This window comes from Artemia sp. Qi Xiang Cuo, chromosome 15 (assembly GCF_049724085.1).
Source record: "Artemia sp. Qi Xiang Cuo chromosome 15, ASM4972408v1, whole genome shotgun sequence".
NCBI classification, from domain to species: Eukaryota; Metazoa; Arthropoda; class Branchiopoda; order Anostraca; family Artemiidae; genus Artemia; species Artemia sp. Qi Xiang Cuo.
This window is the reverse complement of record NC_142808.1, coordinates 45,506,507-45,525,707: the sequence shown is the minus strand read 5'-3', so window position 1 is coordinate 45,525,707 and position 19,201 is coordinate 45,506,507. Positions and strand designations below refer to the sequence as shown.

Here is a 19,201-nt window from a genome sequence, read left to right as displayed (position 1 = left end):
TTTAAAATATTACCAATTTTACTTTCTATCAATCCTCAGAGCAGAAACAATTTATTTGTTTTAAAAAGAAATTTTTCCGGCTGGGGAAACAAATTTTCGCTTCGAAATAGAAGCGAGCCAATACAGACAATTTTTTTTTGTCAGGCGACATAAAATGCGGCTGCCAAAATAAAATTCGACTCCTTTCGAGAGTCTAAAATTTCCCAGAAAACAAATTCCTATAAATCACAATCTTAAAAATATTACCAGTTGTAATCCACCAAGCAGAAATATTTTATTTATTCTGAAGAATAACTTTGCCGGCTTAGGAAACGAATTTTCCAACTCAGATCCGAAACAGAGGTAAGCCCATAAGGATATTTTTTCGCAGGGCGACCTAAAACAAGGCTGTCAATGTAAAATTCGACTCCCGTCTGAGTTTAAAATCGACAAAAAAAAGTACAACCTCCTATAAATATCAGTCATAATAATATTACCAATGGCAATTTTCTATTGATCCTCCGAGCAGGAATATTTGAGTTATTTTAAAGAGAAATTTTGCCGGCTGGGGAAACAAATTTTTCAACCATGATCCGAGACAGAAACAAACCGATTATTCCCACATATAAAGACGAATTTTTATCGGGCGACGTAATCCGGCTATCGAAGCAAAGTTCGACTTCTCTCAGTTCGACTTCAGAAACCATGCTTTACCAGTATGCATGCATCAGTTTAATAATCAAATGAATAGGTAAATCAACTTTAGAATCAGCATTTTACGACACAAACAGATCCAGATTACGATGGTTCGATTCCTCATTTTGATCAAATGAATCAGATCGATATCAGGGAAAACAATTCATTTACAAAAGCTATAGATATACATACAAGAAATAACATGCAAACAAGGTAAATGTTTACATTAATTATTATAATAAAGTTTACATAGTTAATATATATTATTTATATAAAACAAAGAAGTGAAAAAACATCATTTTGGATCGAACACAAATGGCACAAAATAATGCGACGAAGCAAATAAAAAGGTAAATAATATGAAATACAGTCTCTTTGAAGACCCAGTTTTATTTTTAAGTTTTCCTCTTTACTTTTCCTTCCTTGCTGACCAGTTAGAGATATATTATGATTAGAGTTGACAATATTGTCTATTTTAAGTGCCACATTTTGTTTTTGACTTTTCCAATTTACTTTCACATTTCTTTTGATCGGGGCTTCCCCACCCTGGGATTTTTCTAAGATCTTGAAATATCAGCCCGGAGACTGGTATCTTGGAAAAAGTACATTGAAACATGTATATAAGAAAAGTATACTAATAATTACCTGCCAAAAGTATACTAGGTATATATAGATATTTTCTTTTCTTATCTCTGAATAACGTCTATTCTAAGTGTCACATTTTTAATTTTAAATATTCCTTTTTATTTTTCCATCTTATCAGGGCTGATGGAACTTTTCCCAAGATCTTAAAATTCCAGCCCTGAAATTAGAATTTGTGGGAAAGTATATCAATGTATATATATATATATATATATATATGTATATATATATATATATATATATATATATATATATATATATATATATATATATATATATATATATATATATATATATATATATATATATATATATATATATATATATATATATATATATATGTGTGTGTGTAAGAAAAGTAAATTAAACATTAAACGTAAGAAGTATAATAAGTAGATATATTATTACGACTGAATATTTAGAAATTTTTTAAATCTTAAGAATTTTCGAAAAATGAAGGGATATTACTAACTTGCCAGGGATAAGTGTCTTAATTGTTAGGGGTAAGGGATATTCTTCATACCAGCCCTGTTTTAATATATAAATAATTCAGCAACAACATTTGGGGAATTACTGTTGGCTATGTGCCAAAAACAACATTAAATCACCTTTATCCAAATTAAAAGTAAATTTGGGACGGAAAAAATAAACTAACGTTAAAGCTTCTTGAATATCCGGGACTAATATAGGTGACTATAAGAGAAGAACTCGTTGAAGAGGGTATTAGGGGCACTCCACTACATAACCACAGAGTCACGCCACACAACTTTCAGATCTTAGATGGCACTCTATCTGGAAATAACTAACAGACTTAACGGGGGTATGGACACACAGATAACGGTATGGATTCATCAAAACTATTTTGCACCAAAATTTACTTAAAGCAGGCCAGGGGTTACTCAGCAGTGTTGGCACGTTTATATATATTTGAATAATGATGCGCGAATAAAGGCATATGTTTAATTTTATATTGGTCGGGTAAAGTTTGCAGGTAATAGTCCTTTTTGTCCAGTGCTTTCCTTTATGCCCATCAGCCAGCCTACCTCCTAGAAATAAAAACAAATTAATTCTTAGTAAATAAAAACCTGCCCAATTTCCTAAATGAAATTGACAAAAAGGTCCCTACACCCGAGTAGATAAAAATTAGATTCACCACTGAGCCCAAACTCCCGCATATACACAGAATTTTTTTTTTCCGGAAGGGGGGGGAGGAAGAGAGGATTAATAAGAACAAATCCAGCATTTAGAGGAACAAAAAAACAAAATACCATATAACCTGAAAAAGAAATACCCCAAAACTCAAGAAAATTTAGAATTTCAGAGAAGGGGTCCCGAGCAGTCCCTTCCCAAAGATATTGGGTTTGAGGAGGAGCAAAGATGGCCCATACCCTCTCCCTGGCTACCCTCTGGCCCAATGTGTTCAGCCAACCGGGTTTCGCAATTACAGTGCAAAATGCAATTTAGATTCTAAAATAGAGAACTATTCTTATTCTATTTAACAAAATATACTCTATTTAATTAAATCACTCTATTTATTAAAATTGATAGAATTAGTCAATTAAGGTGACAATTTCCCAAGATTCAGAGGAGCTTAGCAAGCAAATTCTTAATAAAACATAAATTAAAATAATTAATTAAATATAATAAATGTAAATTCAATAAAAATAAATAAAAAATATAATACAATATTATATAAACATAAAAAAAAACAAATATATGATATAAATATGATATAATAAGCAATCAATATAAAAATTATAAAACACTACACTCTTCTGGTCTATGTGATTTTTGTGTGATTCGTATAATAATCAATTTACCAGCAAGCGCACCTCCCCCCTTTATGGTCTTAAATATAGTCCTAATAAAAATATATTTTTCTGTTACATAAAATAGTCATGTCATAACTCCTATATTAAGCCAGTAATCGTCTGAGGCTCTAATTGATATCCTTATGATTTTGAGTGAATAATTTACAAAAATAATTTTTGAAATCATCAAAAAAAAATGGATATTAATGGACGAAAACATGATAACCTGATATATCATGAACCTGATATAACCTGATGTTATCAGAATATACCTGATATAACCTGATGTTATCAGAATATAACCTGATATAACATATAACCTGATGTTATCAGAAAGAATTTTATTGTTTTCTTTTAATAATTTTATATTCTCAAGGCTATATATGATACCATAGGAGGGGGGGGGCGTTTACGAGTGAATTTATCATTACATTTTGGAAAAGAGCATATAAAAAAATTCGCTAGTGCTCCTTGTCGTGTGGCAGTTATGAAATCTGGTATATATTTACTAATTTATTAAGCCATTAAGGAAAGGATTAAAAAAGACAGGGGAAGAACATTTTGAAGATATGATAAATCGAGATGAAGTTGTAGGAAAAGATATAGAAGTGAATGAAAAAGTTGGAATGTGGAGAAAGATTTTTTTTATTTTTTTTATTTATCTATTTATTTCTAATCCGTCATACGATACTAAAGTGCACAGTGACGAAGTACATAGAAAAAAACGAAAAAACAGAATAAGAGAAAGAAAATAAGAGACACAACTATCAGAACAATTAATAAAAAACATCTATAAGAAACTGAACAACTTTTACATACATACATGATTAGAGATTGGTCATAATCTGGTTGTTTATTCATTATTATTTATTTTCATTTTTGTGTTTGTTTTGTTCGTTTGTTAAGAGTTTCGTTTGTTAAGTGTTTGTTATATATGTGGTCGCCCAGTATCATGTGCTTTTATGTCTTTCTTTGGCCATCCACTTGGATTAATGTTGTGTGTTATATCATTTTGTAATAAACAGAATTGAATTGAATACAGCTTTAAATATCACTGTATAAGAAGGGAATACCATGGATGAAAACTGATGTTGCGATTGTGCTTCGAAATACCTTTTTGATAGAGCTATTGCTGGGTCGGCTATTTTATAATTATGGATTAATGCTGAATTTCAGGTCCACGGAGGTAAATGAAGTAAATATTTTGCAAATTTGAAATATACTGAACATATTGTGAGAAAGAATTAGCGACAGTACTAAAAGCATTTAAAAATAATAATGCTCCAGGTGCTGATAGTAGGGTAAATGAGTTTCTTAAATATGGTGGCTCTGAGGTAAGAAATTAGTTACTCACGATTATGAATATGATTTTTGGAAAAGAGGAAGTAGCTAGCGATCTTAGGAAAACCTTAATTAAACAACTGTAAAAGAAAGGTGATCAGAGTGAGTGTGGTAATTATCGAGGCATTAGTTTGGTCTCTGTACGTAGAAATTTTTTTAGACTGAGCGATGCTGTAGACAAACTTTAAAGAGAAGAACAGTGCGATTTTAGAAAAGGTAGAAAAGGTGGAGGATTTTTGACCAAATTTTTGAGTGTCGACCAAATTTTCACTCTTAGGTTGGTCCTCACACCTTTGGTCCTCAGTTTTATAGATTAAGAGCAAGAGTTCAATTCTGTTGATAGGGTAATTTTAGCAAAGGTCTTATCCTTGTATGGTATACAAGACAAAAACATTAAAGTGATTAATGCTATGTATGAGAATGATACTGCTACGGTTAACGTAAGAAATGAGGTTAGCAGCTGGTTTCGGATTAAATCAGGAGTTAAGCAGGGTTGTGTAATATCCCCCTTTATATGGAACATTTTGATGGATTTTGTCTTAAGGAGCACAGGGAAAGGCAATGGGAGACCACGGAATCAAATGAGGAGGAAAAACTCTCCTAGACTTAGATTATGCTGATGATTTAAGCATCCTTGATGAAAATGTAAGCACAATGAATGAACTTTTAGAGGTTTTGCGAGTTCAAGGTGCTAGAATAGGTTTGAAAATTGATGTTAAGAAAACTAAGTCGCTAAGACTAGGAATAAATGGAGATAAAAAGGTGATATTGGTTGACGAAAAATTGATCCGGGCGAGGGGGCTGCTTAACTTATCTTGGAAGTATTATTTGTCAAGACGGTGGGAGCAGTGAAGATGTTAAAAGTAGAATAGCTGAGACTAAGGTTGTTTTTTCATGGTTAAAAAAAGTTTTGAAGAATAGGAAGATAAATCTGCAAATCAAGATTAGAATATTGGAAGCTGTTGTGATGACAGTGGTCAAGTATGGTTCTGAAGCATGGGTGCTCCGAAAAGTAGATGAAAATTTTCTAGATGTTTTCCATAGAAATTGCCTACGGATTGTTCTGGGTACCCGACTAAATTACCGTATTTCAAACAGTAAGCTGTACGAAAAGTGTAGTTCAATCCCGCGTCCTAAGGCTATAATGAGGGAAAGATTGAGATGGCTTGGGCATGTTCTGCGGATGAGGGATGACGGATATTGCAGAAGTTTGTCCTTTTTGGCTAACAGTCTAGGGCTAAACGGAAAGTTTTTTAAATTAATAGTCCAAAAGAAACAACCCTGTATCCACTTCCCGAAGGCCTGTAGCTGTAGTTCTAAGATTGTCCTAATTTGTAGTTCTTAGATAATTTGTGTTATATATTCTTGGGCTGTTATCCCCATGTTTGATTGAGTGCGTAACTTACCCAAATATTATTTGAAATTACTTACAAAAGTGGACAGTAATGGAATAAACATCTGATTAATAGGAGGATATCATTCCATTATCAATTTATCCTTCAAGTATAAGATTATCCTTATAATCTGATTAATAGATATATCTTGCACATTATAAATAAATAATTTTTTTTTTTTTTTTTTTTTTTTAGTTTTGGTGTTTCTCAGATTTGTTAATTATAAGGTTTCCTAACCATTCTGATGATACACTTAGATAAGATGCTTTATTAACCAAAATAGCGAACGCTGGCACAGGTTCGTTATGAATATAGTCAAGAATGGGCACTCCGAAAAGTCGATGAAGATTTGCTAGATGTTTTTCAGAGAAATTTCCCACAGATTGTTTTGGGTACCTGACTGACTGACTGTATTTCAAACAGCAAGCTGTACGAAAGGTGTGGTTCAATCCCACTTTCTAGGGCAATAATGATAGAAGGGTTGAGATGGCTAGGATACATTCTGTGGATGAAGGATGACAGATTGCCGAAGATTGTCCTTTCCGGCCAACCGTCTAGGGATAAACGGAAAGCAGCTCGGTCGTGTTTGGGGTGGGAGGATGTCATAAAGAAAGATTTAAAGGAAATGGGAACTTCCTGGGAGAGTGTAAAGATGGAGGCTTTTAATAGATGGGGATGGAGGAGGAGCGTGTGCAGCTGTGTGGCCTCAGGCGACTTGGGGCTGCGGTGAGTTGTTAGTAGTAGTAGTAGTAGCAGAGTTAAGATGCACATTGAAAAAAAAACGGGGTTCAAGTTTCAAAGTGAATTGATTATTATTTTTGGGAAGAGCAAAATAGAGTGAATCGACTAGTGCACCTTGTCGCATAACACTTATGGAATCTCGTATATATTTACCAATTTGTTCATGCAATACAAGATTTAAAAAAATTAATGGGGTTGAAAACTCCAATGTTGTGGTGCATGTTGAAAAAAGTTGGATTCAAATTTCCCCATTACACCAATCTAGTCCCGATTTGTAGTTCTTTGATTAAACCCAATAACTTCTCGGTCTGTTATCCCCATGTAAGATTGAGTGCGGAACTTACCCAAATATTATTTGAAATTACTTACAAAAGTGGACAATAATGGAAGGAAACATCTGATTAATAGGATATCATTCCATTATCAATTTATCCTTCAATTATAAGATTATCCTTATAATCTGATAAATAGATATATCTTGCATATTATAAACAAATAATTTAATTTTTTTTTTTTTTTAGTTTTGGTGTTTCCCAGATTTGTTAATTACAAGGTTTTCCAACCATTCTGATGATACACTTAGATAAGATGCTTTATTAACCAGAATAGTAAACGCTAGCACAAGTTCTTTATGTTCGTTAGTCAAATCTGCACTATAATAGTCGCCAAAAATCCATGAATAAACTATCCGGGTTGCAGCGGTAGCTAGCAACCTAGTAAGAGACGATCACCTCCAATGTCAAGAAATATAAAACCCCCCAACTCCTAAAAACAGAGTCAGATCAAAACAAAAAGTACACCATTAGAACCGCCTTGTCCGAATCCTCTATAAAGGAAACTTACCGCCCTTTGGCTTGAATAACAAAGAAAATATATTGGCTTGAAAATCAAGAAAATTGACTTTTACCACGTTATTCTCCACAAACGGGATATTTTTTTCTTTCCGCTTTTTCTTTCTGCTCAGCTAGCTGGGCACTGGAAAATCATAGAGAGCTGTATAATAGCTCATTTTAAAGGAAATTGCAACATCTAGTCACTTTTGTATTTAAAAATAAAATACTTTTTAAAGTAGAATCAATTTTGTCAAAAAAATTGCATTTTTGATGTATTTTCATACTGCAGTCTTTTCAAAGATATTTGAATTTTGAAGCAATAAAACAGTCCATGTAATGAACTCTATAGTAATAATAGCTATTTGTCTCAATAGTAACCGAAACTCCTGGAACCAAAATTTTCTTTTTTGGCTTAATCGCTAAAATTATTATGTAAACTGCAAAAATATTTATGATGCCTAATCAGTAATAGTAATTTTTTAATTTAAACAACAAAAATACATGAAAATTCTAAAATTAGTTTTGCTTTTTGTCTCCTGGAAGAAATTTTTTTTTCATCTCAGTTCAAATTTATTATTGTATCCTGGAACCAAACTTTTTTTGGTTTGTAACTCGTAAAGTACATTCCATATTATTGTCTCATAATTGCAATTATTTTAGTTTTCAGTCCAGAATCACTAAACTTATTATGTAAACTGCAAAATTACAATAAAGAACGAACTCTTTCCTTTACAAACTTGTATAGTGGGACATAAGGATCGATCATAAATGGTGTTAGTCAAGAGGATCTCATGTAGTAGTTACTAAAATTCACTCTATATAGAGGGTACCATATTATCATACCGACTTTGCCTTTGAGATTGAGGCCATTTGTTGAATAAAGCAACTTGTTCTCTTGAAAATTATTCCGGGTTGCAGCGGTAGCTAGCAACCTAGTAAGAGACGATCACGTCCAATGTTAAGAAATATAAAAACCCATAGTTCCTAACAAAGGAGTCAGATCAAAACAAAAAGTACACCATTAGAACCGCCTTATCCGAATCCTCTGTAAAGGAAACTTACCGCCCTTTGGCTTGAATAACAAAGAAAATATATTGGCTTGAAAATCAAGAAAATTGACTTTTACCACGTTATTCTCCACAAACGGAATATTTTTTTCTTTCCGCTTGATTTTTCTCCTCAGTTAGCTGGGCACTGGAAAATCATAGAGAGCTGTATAATAGCTCATTTTAAAGGAAATTGCAACATCTAGTGCCTTTTGTAATTAAAAATAAAATACTTTTTAAAGTAGAATCAATTTTGTCAAAAAAATTGCATTTTTGATGTATTTTCATACTGCAGTCTTTTCAAAGATATTTGAATTTTGAAGCAATCAAACAGTTCATGGTAATGAACTCTATAGTGATAATAGCTACTTGTCTCAATAGTAACCGAAACTCCTGGAACCAAAATTTTCTTTTTGGCTTAATCGCTAAAATTATTATGTAAACTGCAAAAATATTTATGATGCCTAATCAGTAATAGTAAGTTCTTAATTTACAACAAAAATACATGAAAATTTTGTAATTAGTTTTACTTTTTGTCTCCTGGAAGAAAAATTTTTTTCATCTCAGTTCAAAGTTATTATTGTATCCTGGAACCAAACTTTTTTGGTTTGTAACCCGTAAAGTACGTATCTCCATATTATTGTCTTATAATTGCAATTATTTTAGTTTTCAGTCCAGAATCGCTAAACTTATTATGTAAACTGCAAAAATATTTATGGTGTCTAACCAATAATACTAATTTTGTAATTCAAACAAGATAAATACCTGAAAATTTTAAAATTGGTTTTGTTTTATGCTAGGATCCCTAAGATCCTAAAGATCTCTAATGGGATCCCTAGGGATCCCTAGGATCCCTAAGGGATCTAAGATCCCTTTCAAATAAGAAAGGTTTTGATGTAATGATGGCCACGATTTTAGAACACCTACAACAGGACATACCCAAAGATGACAGAGAACAACTAATTCAATGTACAGGTCGGAAAGAGGATGTCATAGATTCATTCTTTGTCTATGATTACTGTGCTGGGAAAATGTTGAAAAGTCAGGAGAATGTCCGATCAGTATTAAATAACCTTCATATAGACTGTACACCGGAATGTATAAAGTGTTTAAATAATTTTGGAATGGCAATGATTCGATTTGTAATGCCTTGTCACGATCTGTAGGCTTTTTCCTGTTTGTAATCAATTAGATCCGGGTTGCAGCGGTAGCTAGCAACCTAGTAAGAGACGATCACGTCCAATGTTAAGAAATATAAAAACCCATAGTTCTTAAAAAAAAGAGTCAGATCAAAACAAAAAGTACACCATTAGAACCGCCTTGTCCGAAACCCCTGCATAGTAAAATTTCTGTCCCTTGGCTTGAACAGCAATGGAAATATATTGGCTTGAAAATCAAGAAAAGTGGCAGCTACTACAACATTCTGCCTAAACGGGATATTTTTTTCTTTTTTTTTTCTTTTTTTATAATAAAGATCGAACTCTTCCCTATACTAACTTGCATACGCAACTTCACTATAGTTAATATAGTTAAGATTACAGTATTTATATTATACATCATTATAAATTATAAAAGGTTCAAATATTCGAAGATTATAGAGTTACAAATTTTCCCACACCGGGAATCGAACCCGAGCCTGTTTTATAGAAAAGAACGAACTTTTGCCCTTAGTTACCTATGTCTTGTCAAGTTAGCTAATTAATTTCATCTGATTTTGTTTTAAAAATTATTCCCACACCAGGATTCGAACCCAAGCCAATTGGTTGAAAACCAAGTATCCTAAACCACTAGACCATATGAGATGTGTAAAAAGCTAATTAATTGTTTTATGATATTATAATAAAGAACGACCTCTTGCCTATACTAAATTTTATACGCCACTTAATTATAGTATAGGTTAGTACTTCAACAGATAGCATGGCACTGGAACATCGTAGAGAGTTGTTCAATGGCTCATTTTAAATGAAATTAATGGGGTTAAAAACTTTTTGTAATTAAAACAAATTATTTTTATTACATTATAATAAAGAACGACCTCTTGCCTATACCAAATTTTATGCGCCATAATAATAAAAAACTATGACGACATTCATTATTTATCTAGTAGGGTTTCAGACAAGGTTTATAATAAAGATCAAACTCTTCCCTATACTAACTTGCATACGCAACTTCACTCTAGTCCGGGTTGCAGCGGTAGCTAGCAACCTAGTAAGAGACGATCACGTCCAATGTTAAGAAATATAAAAACCCATAATTCCTAACAGAGGAGTCAGATCAAAACAAAAAGTACACCATTAGAACGGCCTTGTCCGAAAACCCTGTATAGGAAACTTTCTGTCTCTTGTTACAGTAAAGAACGATCTCTGGTCCATAGTAACTGATACAAGGTGGTTTATATTATCAGGGTTTATAATAAAGAACGACCTCTTACCTATACTAAATTTTATACGCAATTTAATTGTAGTATAGGTTAGGAATTCAACAGATAGCATGGCACTGCAACATTGTAGAGAGTTGTTCAATGGCTCATTATGAAGGAAATTAATGGGGCTAAAAACCTTTTGTAATTAAAACAAATTATTTTTATTACATTAAGAAATTGTATATGTTCCTTAAGAAATCATCATAAGTAAAAATTTTCCATACAAAAATTGAACTCAAGCCTACTGGGTGAGAGCTATCCCAACCTCTAGACCATATAGGATATATTAAAATATCCGGTTAACGAAGTTTATGTTAAAGAACAAATTATAAACCTAGTTAGCTGCCTGATTATTTGAGGATCGTATCTTACTATTCCAAAGAAGAAAAAGCCGTAGGCTTTTTCCTGTTTGTAATTTTTTTACATTAAAAGACGATCATTGGAATCCGGGTTGCAGCGGTAGCTAGCAACCTAGTAAGAGACGATCACGTCCAATTTTAAGAAATATAAAAACCCATAGCTCCTAAAAAAGGAGTCAGATCAAAACAAAAAGTACACCATTAGAACCGCCTTGTCCGAAACCCCTGTATAGGAAACTTTCTGTCCCTTGGCTTGAACAGAAAGGGAAATATATTGGCTTGAAAATCAAGAAAAGTGGCAGCTACTACAACATTCTTCCTAAACGGGATATTTTTTTCTTTTTTTTTTCTTTGTTTCCAGAGATAGCTTGGCACTGGAACATCGTAGAGGGTTGTTCAATAGCTCATTTTAAAGGAAATTAATTGGGTTAAAAACCTTTTGTAACTAAAATAAATTATTTCTAAAAGAGAATAAATTTTTCCACCAAAAACTGCATTTTCGATGTCTTTTCACACTGCAGTCTTTCAAACATAATCGTTTACCAGCGGTAAAATTTGAACCCACGCCTCCAAAGAGACTGGTGGCTAACACCAGTGCCTTGGACCACTCGGCCAGGTTGCCTCTCATAAATAATATATGTGAATCCGGGTTGCAGCAGTAGCTAGCAATCTAGTAAGAGACGATCAGTCCAATGCTAAGAAATATAACAAAACTCCTAAAAATAGAGTCAGATCAAAACAAAAGTACATCATTAGAATTACCTTGTCTGAAACCCTACTAGATAAATATTGAATGTCGTCATAGTTTTTATAATAAAGAACGACCTCTAGCCTATACTAAATTTTATACGCCACTTAATTATAGTATAGTTTAGTAATTCAACAGATAGCATGGCACTGGAACATCGTAGAGAGTTGTTCAATGGCTCATTTTAAAGGAAATTAATGGGGTTAAAAACCTTTTTTAATTAAAACAAATTATTTTTATTACATTAAGAAATTTTAATTATGTTCCTTAAGAAATCATCATAAGTAAAAATTTCCCATACGGAAATTGAACTCAAGCCTGCTGGGTGAGAGCTATCCCAACCTCTAGACCATATAGGATATTTTACAATAAAGAACGACACCTTGCCCATGTTAACTAAAACATAAATAGGGATTATGTAATTTCCAATAGTATGGGTTGCAGCGGTAGCTAGCAACCTAGTAAGAGACGATCATTACAGTAAAGAACGATCTCTCACCCATAGTAATTGATATATGGTGGTTCCAATGGTAGTTACATAAAGGACCAATATAGCTCATCATATATGGTGTTTGTCAATTATTACATGATAAGACGATCATTGGAATAATAAATTATTGCATTCATTGGACTTAGTAGCTACTTGATCGTTAGAGTTTCGTCTCTTACTATTTCAAAGAAGAAAAAGCCGTAGGCTTTTTCCTGTTTGTAATATTATCATATTTGTTTCCCAGGTTGCAGTGGTATTACATAAAAGACCGATATAGCTCATCATAATTGGTGTTGGTCAATTATTATCCGGGTTGCAGCTGTAGCTAGCAACCTAGTAAGAGACGATCACGTCCAATGTCAAGAAATAAATAAAAACCCATAACTCCTAAAAAAAGTCAGATCAAAACAAAACGTATGACATTCGAACTGCCTTGTCCAAAATCCCTATATAGGAATCTTTCTGTCATTTGACTTTAAAAACAAGGGAAATATCTTGGCTTGAAAATAATGAAAAGTGACAGCTACTATAGCATTCTGCCCAAACGGCATCTTTTTTTCTTTTTTTCTTTTCCACAGATAGCTTTACAAATACATATGAAAATGTTCATTGTGTCCATTAAAAATGAAAAGTCCATACTGCCAATGGGAAACAAATTCCTTATAGAATCAATGTAAAGCTTTATTCCATTCTAGTTTGTTCTTACAAGTTTTATTAATGACGTCATTTCTGACCTGAAATACTGCTACTACTTCTAAAAACTCGTTCGAGCACCATGCCGGCTGTAACAAATGTAGCTAGGCACGCCCCTGTTCCATCCTCACTTATTCAAAGCCTCCTTCTTTATATCCTACCAGAAAGTTCAAATTTTTCTTTAACCTTCCTTTATGACCTCAACCCACCCTATTTGAGAACAACCTGCTTTTGGTTTGGCTCTAGATGGGCCAAATAATTATCTACAAGAATAAAAGAAGCATCGGGAAAGAAATTAAATTAACTTCTACATAATTTTAAATTCGTTCTGCTCCTCATTCTTGATCGCGCCTTCAAATCCCCTTATAGCCGAGTAAACAAGGTTTTCTTCATTGGCACTTGGACCTGTTACGAATAATCCTTTAGATGGTGGAGCTATAAGAGCTAATTTTGGGGGTATGCGTGAACTTGGACCTGTTACGAGGAGGAATAGGTCCTGGTACTACAAAAGGATCCTTAAGCTTCGTAAAAATTCTTTTTATTTTTCCTGTTCTTTCTGCTTCAAAAGACTTGGCTTCACTAGTCCTCCTAAAGAAATCCTTGAATCTTTTAATCTATCGGCAAGTTCGCTCATTAAATTATCCGTAGGGCTTTGTTTTCGTTTATTTATAGAGATTACAAGCCCCATAAAGTAGGCCAATAAAAAAAAATAAAAAAGAACAGCAAAAACAAATGCACAAAACAACAAAAACATGTTTGACAAAGTTATGATTAGTTATAGTCACGCGTCGAGTAGCAAGAACCTAACAAAAAACAATAACAAACCATTGAATATATTGGACTTAGTCAGCTGATTGATTATAATAAAGAACGAACTCTTGCCTATACTGGATTAGGTACTCAACTTAATTATAGTTAATGATATAGTAATAATATGGTTTTATTTATAGCTGAATTACAAACTAAAAGAAAACGACCCCGGCTGGATCTAACCACCAACCTTTCGGTTATTGGCTGATCGTGCTAGCCATTTAGACTATGACGTCAAAGTTGTAAAATTAACAATATGATACATAAATCAAACAGTCTGTGGTATTTCAAACATTTTTCCGGGTGGCAGCGGTAGCTAGCAACCTAGTAAGAGACGACCGCGTCCAATGTTAAGATATATAAAAACCTATAACTCCTAAAAAAAGTATGATCAAAACAAAAAGTACACTATTAGAACCGCCTTGTCTGAAATCCCTGGCCGATCTCTGGCCCATAGTAACTGATATAAGTTGGTTGCAGGGGTAGTTATAATGAAGAACGAATATTCTCCCGATTGTCTACTAATAACCATATATGACGTAATATCTAACCCCGATTATGTACTAATAACCATATATGACGTAATGAGTGACGTTACGTAAAAGTTGAAAAAACAATTTTTATTTAATTTTAGTTTTCAGTTCAGAATTGCTAAAGTTATAAACTGCAAATTTATTTATGGTATCTGAGCAATAATTTTAATCTTTTAATTTAAACTATAAAATACCCAAAAATTTTTAAACTAGTTTTATTTTTTGTTAGGTTTTTGTTACATGATATAGAAAAGACCGAACGATAGCAGATAGTAACTGAAATATTAAATAATAGTCGTAGCATTAGCTTTAGTAGTAGTATTATCATTGGTAAACTTTTCTAGGGTATTATGCCATATTTGACTTTTTATTTCAAAGTTACTATATAAATATCTTGCAAAATAATAATTTTACTTTTTAAATTGAACTTAGTGGCAAGGTCATTACATGTTAAATTTGGTTTCACAATTATTTGAAAAAGTAGATAGAGAACTTAACTTCAAAAGTCTTACTGACTAAAAAACTGGTAATTGCAAAAATATTTTTAAATGTTTTGATATAGAATTAAAACAATTCAAAGAAAATTAAAGGAAAAATCAAAAGTTTGCAGATTAGTAAAATAAACAGTCCGAATTGTAACTTGATACGATAGCAGAATTTCTGTTTCTTCACGAAATAAATCAAAAAATGTTTTGCTGTAATAAGAATTTCATTTTATTTTTCTTGCTGGCATTTTTTATGAGAGCTTTGGAAGCAGTTCAGGCTAATGAAAGCTGTATGAAGGGTGAGCACCAGGAGACAAACTTAAACGACTCCATAATTGGCGTACTTGAGAATATTCCCTTTGTAATAAGACAGTTTATTTTCGTCCTGTTTACTGTTGTAATAAGCCTAATCTTATGGCATATCATACGCAACTCCAAAAAGCTAAAACAAAAGGTATGGATTAAGGACAGTGGACAGTGAGTATCACACTGAATCGCAAACAAAAATATTGCACAACAAAATCAGTGGTTAAAAGACATCAAAATTACAATAGAGTGAATGAATATGTTATTTTCGCGCCTTTGAAAGCAGACATAAGTAAAATTAATGCTGAGATTGTCCATCACCCCCACGAAGAATATAAATACTACAAAAGTTATGTATCCGTGAAAGATAAACACAAGGAGAAATTCGGGTTGCAGCAGTAGCTAGCAACCTAGTAAGAGACAATCATACCTCATAGCTATAATAAAGATACAAGATGACGCCCCATAGTAAAAAAAAATTCCTATAACTCCTAAAACTAGAATCAGGTCAGATCAGAAGACAAAAAACACTATTAGAATCGCAATGTCCAATACCCCTGTACAGGAAACTAAATGTCCCTTGGCTTGAAAAACAAGAAAAATATATTGGTTTGAAAATCAAGAGTAGTGGCTAAACCACGATATTAGACGCACCCATCAAAAGTTACAAGCCAGAGAAAATTCGTCTTATTTTCGAAAAAAGAGGAAAACACACCCTAAAAGTCCCAGAATCTTAATGAAAATCACACCATCAGATTCGGCGTATCGAAGAACCTTATTGTAGAAGTTTCAAGCTCCTTATAATAAAGAACGACCTCTTGCCTATACTAAATTTTATACGCCACTTAATTATAGTATAGGTTAGTAATTCAACAGATAGCATGGCACTGGAACATCGTAGAGAGTTGTTCAATGGCTCATTTTAAAGGAAATTAATTGGGTTAAAAACCTTTTGTAATTAAAACAAATTATTTTTATTACATTAAGAAATTTTAATTATGTTCCTTAAGAAATCATCATAAGTAAAAATTTTCCGTACGGAAATTGAACTCAAGCCTGCTGGGTGACAGCTATCCCAACCTCTAGACCATATAGGATATATTAAAATATCCGATTAATGAAGTTTATGTTAAAGAACAAATTATAAACATAATTAGCTGCCTGATTATTTGAGGATCGTCTCTTACTATTCCAAAGAAGAAAAAGCCGTAGGCTTTTTCCTGTTTGTAATATAATAAAAGAGAGAAAAATTCCTAAAGCTTTACCATTAAAATTCGGGGCATGATAAGCAGAGCCGCATCCAGAGGAGAGCGTGGGGGGCTGGTTTGAATACATTCCCCCGAATTTTTTTTTTAGACTCGTAAAAAAGTAACAAAAAGGCTTATAAATAAGTTTTTGATGTTTTCTATTTTATTTCGAAATTCCCCTCTCGATCGATTTGTTCTAGCTTCTCTTTACTACAGGTTGTAAAATGGAGAATAATTAATAATGGTTATACGAGTCTAGACGATACTTGCCGACTTACAAGTAATGTATAAAGACTGCTTAAAGTTAATATTTTTAGTTTATTTATCAATATTTAACAGGCTTTTTTGTTGTAATTGAACAATTCAAAGAAATGAAGAAGCAATGTCCAACGGGAAGGACAATAATTATTTTCTTTTAACTTCCTTTATATTCACGCCTGCATTTGATTTTATTATCTTTTTCTAACCTGTTAAAACATACACAGAAAGAATCGGTCAATCTTCCTACAAGGGGCCCGTGTTGATAAGAAAGATAAGAAAGAGAGAAAGAGAAAGAGAGAGAGAAAGAGAGAGAGAGATGACTTAAAAGAAGCGAACCTGTTCTTCGGGATCTTCATATTCAATCACACGTACAATGTCACCAATCTCGAGTTGCAATTCATCCTCATCTTCCGGATCGTATTTATACGCAGCACGAACTCGATACAGAACACCTGGCGGCAAATCCTCGGTTGTTGCACCTTCAAAATACAATATTGTTACACATAAAAGGCACCGACTTAAAAAAAAAAAAACTTACAAAAAACAGAAAGTTAAGAGCAACCATATCTTAAAAACTCAGAATATCACTTGACAGCAAAGGCGGACATGTATCCCTTCTAACCGCTATCAACGCATATCTAAATTTCATTTTGCTTTTTAATGCCCCCCTTCTCCCTTTTTTGTCTTTCCCTTTCTTTCTTTCTTTACATAATACGTTCAATGTGATTAAAGTGATCGCCTTTTTAAATAGCATCTTTGCTCTCAAATTTTGCGAAAAATTGCCTTTCATAAAATAATACGCATACTTGTTTAAAAAAGAGGATCAATTCTAGTGGATGGTAAATCTGAAATGACAATTAGATAAGAAACTCACGGTTCGACACTCGAGTATGGTTACTTAGGAGATCCGTTGTTTAAAGGAGGTGATTGTGCTTAGAGGAGGAAATTTAAAGGCAGTAGAATATAAAATGAGAAATAACAGATTCAAAAATCTTTTAATAGTAGAAAAAAACTGTTTTCTTTTATTGGTACCGCATCTAAGAATGCCATGCATTAACAAAAAAGAGCCAAACACCTAAATTAACTTCCATCAAACAGAGAAAGCAAGGCAAGGTTGAATTCAGTTTCGGGCAAAATTCACACTCCAGGCAAAATGCAATAGTCGCTTACGTTTGAACCCAATTATCACGAATGGTAATCAATTATCTATTATTATTTGTGTTCTAAAATATCAGCTAATATATATTAAATATAGTGTTTGTATTATTAGTGCAGTAAGAAGTAGATAGCTAAAATCTTTCTCTTCTTGAGCATATAACAAAAAGAAATTGTATTTATGAGCTATTTTAAGGATGAGGTGCTAACATATAATTAATGATAATTAGATTCTGAAAGACACTCCTAATCAGTTTTGGGAGGGGTAAATTCCTCCATCATATTGCACTGTGCAATAATTCGACGAACAACATGTCTACATGTATGATAAGAACCAACAATACATTAATGTGTCTGCAATGGGGTGCAAAAACTTCACCAGCACCAAAAATATCAGGGGGGGCGATAACCACCCTCCCTCCCCGTCCCACTAGATGCGGTATGGATTATGAAGATGATAACCTCTAAATAGCATAAAAAAAGTCAATGAAAGAATAGATATAGAAATACAGAAAAAAAATATATATAATGTATATATATATATATATATATATATATATATATATATATATATATATATATATATATATATATATATATATATATATATATATATATATATATATATATATATATATATATATATATATATATATATATATATATATATATATATTTTGTGTGTGTGTGTGTGTGTGTGTGTGTGTGTGTGTGTGTGTGTGTGTGTGTGTGTGTGTGTGTGTGTGTGTGTGTGTGTGTGTGTGTGTGTGTGTGTGTGTGTGTGTGTGTGTGTGTGTGTGTGTGTGTGTGTGTGTGTGTGTGTGTGTGTGTGTGTGTGTGTGTGTGTGTGTGTGTGTGTGTGTGTGTGTGTGTGTGTGTGTGTGTGTGTGTGTGTGCGTGAGCATAAAGAAAGATTTAAAGGAAATGCGAACTTCCTGGGAGGGGGTAAATAGGGAAGGTTTAGTTAATTGGGATGGAGGAGGAGCGCGCGTAGCTGTGTTGACCTGAGGTGGCTTGGTGCTGCAGTGAGTTTTTAGTAGTAGTAGTAGTAGTAGTAGTATATGGAGCAAAAATTGTTTGTTTATTCATGTTCTTGAAAACGGCTACATATATTTTCAAAAAAATGGTATCTTGGGATATTCTCGCATAAAAAAAACGATCTAGATAGATCAGAAGTATGAGAAAAATCGTTAAGAGCTTTATATTTGG

At 32.9% G+C, this 19,201-nt stretch overlaps 1 protein-coding gene across 1 annotated transcript in view; it reads right to left on the bottom strand.

Annotated features, from left to right (window-relative positions):
* Nucleotides 1–1,659: 1,659 nt before the first annotated feature.
* Nucleotides 1,660–19,201, bottom strand: part of Amph (amphiphysin) — a 117,238-nt gene continuing 99,696 nt past the window's right edge. Inside the window, exons 11-12 of the mRNA XM_089101213.1 lie at nt 17,174–17,316; nt 1,660–2,363 (exon numbers count right to left, since the gene is read on the bottom strand). Of these exons, the coding sequence (XP_088957339.1) occupies nt 2,283–2,363; nt 17,174–17,316 (224 nt within the window). The 3' untranslated portion in view covers nt 1,660–2,282. The remainder of the gene's footprint in view (nt 2,364–17,173; nt 17,317–19,201) is intronic.